This window comes from Lolium perenne, chromosome 5 (genome assembly GCF_019359855.2).
Source record: "Lolium perenne isolate Kyuss_39 chromosome 5, Kyuss_2.0, whole genome shotgun sequence".
NCBI classification, from domain to species: domain Eukaryota; kingdom Viridiplantae; phylum Streptophyta; class Magnoliopsida; order Poales; family Poaceae; genus Lolium; species Lolium perenne.
Window position 1 is genome coordinate 249,195,342 of NC_067248.2, and position 9,418 is coordinate 249,204,759.

The 9,418-nt window shown below is 46.5% G+C and overlaps 2 protein-coding genes across 2 annotated transcripts; both read left to right on the forward strand.

Moving 5' to 3' along the window:
- The first annotated feature begins 2,048 nt into the window (after window positions 1-2,048).
- On the forward strand, window positions 2,049-5,104 carry LOC127304293 (uncharacterized). Its single transcript, XM_051334983.1, has 2 exons — window positions 2,049-3,161; window positions 3,611-5,104. Exons 1-2 carry the CDS (start codon window positions 2,049-2,051, stop codon window positions 5,102-5,104), a joined length of 2,607 nt encoding a protein of 868 aa, XP_051190943.1.
- Window positions 5,105-5,336: 232 nt separating this feature from the next.
- Window positions 5,337-8,142, forward strand: LOC127302612 (beta-glucosidase 31). The gene is made up of 11 exons (XM_051333104.2): window positions 5,337-5,661; window positions 5,769-5,832; window positions 5,920-5,982; window positions 6,057-6,128; window positions 6,216-6,287; window positions 6,363-6,450; window positions 6,565-6,829; window positions 6,960-7,075; window positions 7,178-7,401; window positions 7,511-7,630; window positions 7,708-8,142. The coding sequence occupies exons 1-11, from the start codon at window positions 5,500-5,502 to the stop codon at window positions 8,034-8,036; spliced, it is 1,575 nt and encodes a 524-aa protein (XP_051189064.1). The 5' UTR covers window positions 5,337-5,499; the 3' UTR covers window positions 8,037-8,142.
- Window positions 8,143-9,418: the final 1,276 nt, after the last annotated feature.

Genomic DNA, 9,418 nt, shown 5'->3' on the forward strand with positions numbered 1-9,418 from the left:
CTTGGGCATGAATATACAGACTGCTCTATCAAACTGAAAAGAGGGGAAAAACAACAATATGGCAGATGGCTTCGTGCTATGATGCCAAAGAAACAGACCCAAGGTGAGAGGTCCTCTTGGGAGGAGAACAGAAACCAAAGAAACCCAAAAGGTTTTGGTTTTGGGAACAGAAGTGGGGGGTCTGGGAGTGATAGTCGCTCGTGGCGTAAGGAGACAAGCTCTGGTGGAGATGACAATAAAATATCAGATAAAAACGAAGAGGTTACCAGCCCAATGAAGACACTAGTGGAGCACAACCTAGCTGGTACACAAAAAAGGTTGGAGTTCCAGAATGAGGAGGGAAAAAACAAAGATGAGGAGGCAGGGAAAGGACAGAGTCTTGGGGCACAACAAGTGAAGAATAATATGGTGGTGGATACGCTCATGCAGGATGACACACATGGAGCTCACATGGTAGCCAATCAGGAGCAGAAGCGTGGTAGTGGTCACCTGGAGGGTTTGGGGGCAATTCCCAGTGGAAAAAAGGAAGAGAAAAAAGATGGCAGATTTAAACATAAATTTCAGAAGAAGGGGAGGAGTGCACAAGGAGACAATAAAGGGGAGAAACAAGTCAAGATGTTGTTGAAAGTGTGAGAAAAAAGGGGCGCAGAACCTATGGAGATTGAGGAAGAGGACCAGAGAGAAGGAAAGAAAGTAAAGGGAGGGGGTGTGGCAAAACAAAATATTGAGGCGGGGCTGTCGGTACAGCCCTGCAAGGATCAATGAGGATTGCAGGTTGGAATGGCCGGGGTTTGGGGAATGGCCCGGCTATTCGTGGTCTTCTGGATCTCCAGAAGAAGGTGGACCCCGACATTTTGTTCATTTCAGAGACAAAGATGGATGGGAAGAGGCTAGAATGGCTGAGGTGGAAGCTTGGGCTGACAAACATGGTAGCAAAGGATTGTGAAGGCCAAAGTGGTGGGCTCGCTCTTTTTTGGCGTAGTTCGGTGAATCTTAAAGCAGGTTTAAAATCAAGGTACCACATTGATGCAGAAATTACGGAAGCGGATGGGTTTAAATGGAGGTTCACGGGGATCTACGGAGAACAGAAGTCAGATGCGAAGGAGGCGACGTGGAAGTTGTTGAGGACGATAAAACACCACTATGACCTTCCATGGCTCTGTGTAGGGGATTTCAATGAGATCCTCTACGGCTGGGAGAAGGTGGGAGGGGCGGCTCGGCCCCAAGTTTGCATGGATCGGTTTAAAGAGGCGTTGGAGGTGTGTGCATTGCATGATCTGGGTTTTGTGGGTGATGCCTTCACATGGAGAAATAACAGCCGTGACCATTCTACATACATAAAAGAAAGACTTGATCGTGCGGTGGCAACGGAAGGGTGGTGTGAGCGATTTCCGGGCTTTCGAGTGATTAACGAGGAGCCTAGACATTCCGACCACCGACACATTGTTGTTGAGCTGGATGAAGACTCTGGGCTGGGAAGAAGAACAGGGGGGCCACGTCCGTTTAGATTTGAGGCAGCTTGGCTAGAGGAGGAGAACTGTAGAGAGGTGGTCCGAAATGCTTGGGAAAGGGAGGTGCAAGGGAGAGGGGGCAACGTGACTGATGCTATCCAGGTAGTGGCTGCTGATCTGAAAGATTGGAATAAAAGCTCACTGGGAAATCTTGAGAAACGTATCGCAAAAATTAAAAAAGAGCTAGAAAGGTGTAGAAGAAGTTGGCCGGATCAAGATATGGTGAATAAGGAACATGTCCTCCGCTTTAAACTGGATCGCCTTGAAGAGCAGAAAGATTGTTTTTGGAAACAAAGAGCCCATGTGAATTGGTTGACAAAGGGAGATAGAAACTCCAAGTTCTTTCATAGTTTTGCATCTGAGAGGAGAAGGAATAACCGCATTAAAAAACTCAAGAATGCGGCTGGGGTGGCGGTAGAGGGAGAGGAGGAGATGGCGGCGGTGATTACTAACTATTTCCAAAATCTTTTTACTTCCAATGTTGGGGATCGGATTGAGGAGTTGCTTATACATGTGATTCCGAGAGTCACAGAGGAAATGAATGCAAACCTTTTGAAGGAGTTTACGGAGGCTGAGGTGGTGGATGCTCTTGAAAATATTGGTGATTTAAAGGCTCCTGGTCCGGATGGAATGCCATCCATTTTTTACAAGAAACATTGGGAGTTTGTTGGACCTCATGTGATAAAGGAAGTTCTTGGGGTGCTTAATGGTGGCGAGATCCCAGAAAATTGGAATGATACTTGGGTGACTCTTATTCCGAAAGTCAAGAATCCAGAAGCCATGAAGGACCTAAGACCTATCAGCCTATGCAATGTCGTGTACAAGCTAATATCCAAGGTGTTAGCAAATAGGTTGAAAGAAATCTTAAACGAAATTGTTGCCCCCAACCAAAGTGCTTTTGTCCCCGGAAGATTAATTACTGATAACATCTTGCTCGCCTATGAGGTCACACATCATATGCAAAATAAAAGATCAGGGGCTGTTGGGGTGGCCGCGCTAAAATTGGATATGAGCAAAGCTTATGATAGAGTTGAGTGGAGTTTCCTCGAGCAAATGATGAGAAGGTTGGGCTTTGATGAGAGATGGATTTCCCTTATCATGAAGTGCTGCTCTACGGTGAAATATAGGTTCAAGCTTAATGGTAGCTTGACAAATGAGGTGATTCCTAGTCGGGGGCTGCGACAAGGAGACCCCATATCACCTTACTTATTTCTGATATGTGGGGAGGCCTTTTCTTGTCTCCTAAATGCTGCGGAAGTGGATGGCCGCTTAGAGGGTGTCCAGGTGGCAGATGACGCGCCTAGTTTCAACCATCTGCTTTTCGCGGATGACTCGCTGATTTTGCTAAAGGTTACTGAAGAGAGTGCACGACACCTTTTGGACATTCTTGCTCTCTACGAAAGTTGCTCAGGACAAACAGTAAACATAGATAAGTCTGGTATCGTTTTCAGCAATAATACGAAGGAGAGGGACAAGAGGAAAATGATGGATACATTGGGGATCATAGCTGAGGCTCAAAGTGAAAAATATCTAGGTCTCCCGGTGCATGTAGGGAAGTCAAAAACAAAAACTTTTGCTTACCTCAAGGACAGAGTTTGGAGGAAAATTTCTGGATGGATGGAGAAATGGCTTTCGAAGACTGGAAAAGAGGTTTTAATTAAAGCGTGTGCTCAGTCCATTCCTATCTTTGCTATGTCGTGCTTCGACATTACCAAAGGCCTTTGTGACCAAATGAGCGCTATGGTGTGTCGCTTTTGGTGGGCACAACAAGAGGATGAAAACAAAGTACTCCCTCCGTTCCTTTTTAATTGACTCGAATTTAGTACAAACTTGTACTAAATCTGAGTCAATTAAAAAAGAACGGAGGGAGTACATTGGATGAGTTGGGACAAGCTTTCTTTGTCAAAAAAGGTGGGAGGACTGGGTTATAAGGATCTTCACTCTTTTAATATTGCGATGTGTACTAAATTCGAGTCAATTAAAAAAGAACGGAGGGAGTACATTGGATGAGTTGGGACAAGCTTTCTTTGTCAAAAAAGGTGGGAGGACTGGGTTATAAGGATCTTCACTCTTTTAATATTGCGATGCTGGCTAAGCAGGGTTGGAGGCTGCTTACGGACCCTAATTCGTTGTGTGCAAGAGTCTTGAAGGCCAAATATTTCCCTAGCACAAATGTGTTGCATGCCGAACCAAAGGAGGGGATGTCGTATACTTGGCGGAGTATCTTAAAAGGAATTGAGTTGTTAAAAGAAGGGGTCATCAAGCGAGTGGGTGATGGCAACTCTATCGACGTGTGGAATGATCCTTGGATCATGCGGGAGGCTAGTCCTTTCGCTATCACAAGAAGGGGAAACATCTTGATTGACCATGTCTCTGAGCTGTTAGATCCAGTTAGTGGTTCGTGGGATGAAGAGCTAGTTTCTGAATGTCTCTGGCCAGCCGATGCTATTCATGTGCTGAAGATCCCAGTGCGGCACGGTTTTGAGGATTTCTGGGCATGGCGGCTTGATAACAAAGGGCAATTCTCTGTGCGATCTGCATATAAGCTGCACCGGCTACTGTTGGAACCGAAGGGAAACTCCTCAAACATTGTCCCCTTTGGGGTTGAAGAGCAGCTTAATTGGCAGGACATCTGGTCCTGCCCATGCCCACCAAATGTACGCCAATTTCTTTGGAGGTTAGCACATGACAGTCTGCCACATAGGTGTAATATTGCAAGGAGGGGAGTTGTTCTAGATCCATTGTGCCAGGTGTGTCATCGGCTGAATGAAGATGGTGCCCACGTGTTCCTGAGATGTAAGGGAGTGAGACAAGTGTGGAGAAGGTTGGCTCTGGAGAATGTCAGGGAAAAGTTGTTGCTTTGTGATGGACCGAAGGATATGACGAATTCAATTTTGAAGCTAGAACAAAGAGACAAGATTCGTTGTGTTGCAATGCTTTGGGAATGGTGGAAGCATAGAAACAAGATAAATGCAGAGGGGGCTATGCTGAATGTTGATGAGGTGGTTTTCAGCGCTGGGAGAGGTGCTCTTGAATATGAGCAGTTTTGTGTGAGCTCTGTCCAGAAACAAGCCCAGGTGCTGATCAGTTGGAAGCCACCTGATGGGGAGGCGCTAAAGGTGAACATTGATGGCAGCTTTTTTGCTACAACACATTTGGGTGGATGGGGCTATGTGATAAGAGACTCAAGAGCTCAGGTTCTTGGCGCGGCGGCCGGAAGAATTGATAAGGCGTACGATGCGTTACATACTGAAGCTGTTGCCTGTTTGGTGGCTCTCGAGGGAGTAGCTGACTGGGGAATTGAAGATATCCATGTTGAAACTGATTCTCAGGTTCTAGTGCAAGCAATCAAAGGTGATGACTATGACTGTTCAGTCAATGGTGTGCTTTTTAGGAAGATTAAATCTGTTGCTTTGTTGAGATTTAGCTCTTTTTCTATCTCGTTCTGCCCACGGGCATGTAATTCAGTTGCAAACGCTCTTGCGATGCATGGTGCTAAGCTAGTTCATGTGCCCCAAGCTGTATGGCCGGGTCATGCTCCTAGTTTTGTGCAAAGGCTTGTAGCCAGCGACGCCGCTGTGCTTTCTGGATAATTTATGATTAAGTTTCCAGTTTCAAAAAAAAAAAATCTCCTGAACTGCATACAGACTAGTCGAGCTAGGAGACTGGTGTCATTGCAACTACCTCTTCTGGAAGGTGTGGGTGGTATTTCAAAAGCCACGATGCTGATAGGAGAGTTTCGAACGTGCGCGGTGACGCCTGCAGTGACGACGTTCGGATGCGGAGGTGGCAACATCAACATGACAGCGAAACGTGTCGGCCCGCCGGTGAGTCACAGTCACCTGCGGCGACACTTCTAGCTCCCACGCAGCAGAATCTTTGCAGAGGAAGCAGAGCAGCGCCGGCGCCCACTGCCGTGGTGGTAATTTCGGGCTACTTTTTGACAGTCGGAATCAGGGGGAGACCAAACGGTTATTGAACACCGGCGATGGAGCTCACCCATGGCGATTCTCTCCGGCGTGTGCTCCGGGCCGTCTCTCTCATTCTTGCCTCCACCGTCTTGTCCGAGGTCGTCTCAGCTGCGGCAGCGACTACCCGGGCGGACTTTCCGGAGGGGTTCGTCTTCGGCGCCGGCACATCGGCTTACCAGGTACCAATCGCGTAACACTTTGTAGTTCAGTGTAAATACAGTAATTCGTAGATACAGACATACAGTAACGCACCACGGCGCTGTTGAAATTCATCTTGTTCATTCAGGTTGAAGGCGCGTGGGCAGAGGATGGCAAGAAGGCGAGCGTCTGGGACACATTCACGCACAACGGTTTGCATTCTCTGTGGCTTTATATATGGGCAAATCCAACAACTGCTTGCCTCTCTTCCTAACAGGTTCGTTTGGGTGGTTCTGTAGGCTATTCCATCGACCATGCGACTGGAGATGTGGCTGCGGACCAGTATCACAAGTACAAGGCATGTTTCTGATCTTCTAAAGATGATGTAATCTGTGTACACGCATACTCCTACTTATGGTGGATTCATTACAGGAAGATGTGAAACTAATGCATGACATGGGTCTGGACGCCTACAGGTTCTCGATTGCCTGGTCAAGGCTTATTCCAGGTAATTGCACACAGGATTCATGTCTCCTTTTCCATATCCCGTTTTGGGAAAGTGCTGCTTATTACTTGTGTTTTGATTGTGTTGTAGATGGGCGAGGAGCTGTGAATCCCAAGGGGTTGGAGTACTACAACAATCTGATCAATGAACTCTTAAGCTATGGTACTTTGCTTTCCTTCCATCAAAACCAATCTAGGCTGTCTGCTTGAGTGCTGCTTCCTGATTCTGAAATGCCAGGTATACAGCCTCACGCAACGATCTATCACTTCGACCTTCCCCAAGCTCTTCAAGATGAATACAATGGCTTGCTCAGTCCAAGAATCATGTACTTCTACTCACTACTCTTCCACCACTGCAGTCTACAGAGTTGGTCATTTCTGAAATAAAAGCAAGACCTTTGAACAGCTGATCAATTCTAGGAGTGATGAATGCATTGCAGCGACGATTTCACGGCATACGCAGACGTGTGCTTCAGCAGCTTCGGCGACAGGGTGCAGCACTGGACCACCGTCAACGAGCCAAACATCGAGCCCATCGGCGGGTACGACCAGGGATACCTCCCGCCGCGGCGGTGCTCCTACCCGTTTGGGTTCGACGCCGTCCCCTGCACCGGTGGCAATTCCACGACGGAGCCGTACATCGTTGCTCACCACCTTCTGCTCGCCCACACCTCCGCTGTGTCCCTCTACAGACGCAAATACCAGGTTAATCTTTTGCTACATATTCCTTGAAAAAACAATATATTGGTAGTACATTGTACAGTGATGCATAAGGATGAATACATGGTCATTTTCCCTTAATCTCAAGGTACTCTGTTTCTTTCATACTGTCCAGGCTGAGCAAAGAGGGCGGATTGGACTCACATTGCTGGCCTATTGGTACGAGTCGGAGACGGAGAAACCTGAGGATCGAGAAGCAGCTGCAAGGGCAAATGACTTCTCAATTGGATGGTAACGTAATTTTTGAATCACCCGTTCAAAATGAGTAATTATACATGATGGGTGGTAAGAATTTGCATTTGAGGTCGTGACAATATACGGAACAATTCACAGGTTTATGCATCCGTTGGTGTATGGCGACTATCCACCTGTGATGAGGAGGAACGTCGGGTCCAGGCTGCCGGAGTTGACGCCGGATGAGTCGACCAGGGTGCGCGGCTCATTCGATTTTGTGGGGATCAACCAGTACGGTGCCATCCTCGTTGAGGCGGACCTGAGCCAGCTGAAACGCAAGCTCAGAGATTATTACGGTGACACGGCCGCCAAATTTGTCACACGTAAGCATGACAATAGAAACTAAGCAAAAGTTATGAATGAAAAACTAGTGCCTACTTGAATGGGCAATTGCCTGGCTCTACTTCATTCTGTTGTACAATAATTATGCAGCACCGTTCCAGAGCTCAAGGGAGCAGCTGAGAAGCCGTGAGGCTCCATGGGGGCTGAGCAAAATGCTGGAGCACCTGCGGACCAAGTACCGGAACCCTCCGGTTCTCATCTACGAAAACGGTAAGGCCAATCTCAACTCCGCCCATCAAGCTGCCTAGTTTCTTGATAACTTCATCTGATACGGTGTTCTTGGCCAGGAGTTGGGCACGAGCCAGACCCTTCAGGCGAGTTCATGTACGACGACGAGTTCAGGGCGCATTTCCTGCAGGTGTACATCGAAGCGGCGCTGTCTTCCATCAGGAACGGCTCCGACGTGCGCGGCTACTTCGTGTGGTCGTTCCTCGACGTCTTCGAGATTCTGTTCGCCTACAGGTTCCGCTTCGGCCTCTACGGCGTCGACTTCGGGGACGAGCAGCGGACGAGGTATGCCCGGAGCTCTGCGAGGTGGTACGCCAGCTTCCTCCATGGCGGCGAGCTCAGGCCGGTGGCTACTGGCCGAGACAGAGCCAGCTTCTACTCTGAATGATGGATGTCATTATTTAGTGTTTAAATGGGTTAAATTATGGAAAAAATTGCTAATACTTCAAACAATGTGAGCCCGCCATGCCGAAAAGGGAGTGTCAAAATCATGGATTTGTTTTTTTTTTTGAAATGGGATAAAACCCCGGTTTCTGCATCGTGATGCACATGGACTTTTATTAATGACTTTTATTAATGAGTCTCAAATTCAGTAGTTATTACAACTCAAGCATCGTCAAGAATTGATACAAATATCAACAGCGAAAGGAACAAAGCATACTATCACTACATATCATTGTAGCCGCCTAGTATGTCGCCAGCCAGCCAGTCACAAGATATCTTGAGCGACTGTCTCGAGCCGTATGCACCACAAGTCATGGCATCCCGCTGCCCATCTAGCGATAGAAGGGTCCGAACCCAATGTGCCACCATATGGATAACCTGTAAAAAGTTAAATGATGATTTTTGTTAAAAATAATATCATTTCGCACCCTCCATATAGACCAACATCAAGCAGAGACCACAATTCAGATTATTGCCTTAGACTGTCTATCTACTCCATTTAACCAATTACCAAACATATTCGTAATATTGATTAGAGGTGCAACATCGAAGGTGAAGTTAATCGTTTGCTAAGGAAGTTTAGCTAAAGGACAATCAATAAAAAGGTGTTCGATGATCTCCTGATCTCCGCAAAAAAACAAATTCCGCACACTCATTCTAGTGACGTTTAGCTAAATTATCTTTAACTGGCAACACTTTATTGCTCAGAAACCACATGATTGTTTTTATCTTTAATGAAATTTTAACTTTCCAGACTCAAAAAGGGGTGTTCCATACATAGACTTGATCGTAAACAAGTAAACAAACAATTGGTTGTTAGTCCCCAAACAAAACGATCAGTCTCGTCATTTAAATTTATCATCATTAGTTTTTGGCATAACTGTAACCAAGAAGTCTAATTTATTTCCCGACAACGCCGTCTAAAACTAATAGTCAGAGGGGTTTGAGCTAACAGTTGAGCCACCGTTACATTTTCTTGATGCATAATATTATACAATGATGGATATTGTTGGGCTAAAGGTGTTTTTCCTAACCAAACAGAAATGGGTACCTGCTCCATTGCCACTTAAAAAAACCCTACCAAAAAAATCGTCCTCCACCTCCATCAAGCTCTTCCAGAAGGGAGAGTCTGTAGGCTTAGCCTGCATCGTCTCAGATAAAGTCTGATGTTATAAGTATTTATTATGTAGCAGTTCTTGCCACACTCCGTCCTCATTAAGAAGTTCAAAGAGCCATTTACTCAAGAAACGCTTATTTTTAAGTTCGAGAACCTCAATACGTAAGTCCCTTGATCTTTGGGTCGACAGACGATATTCCATTTTGTGA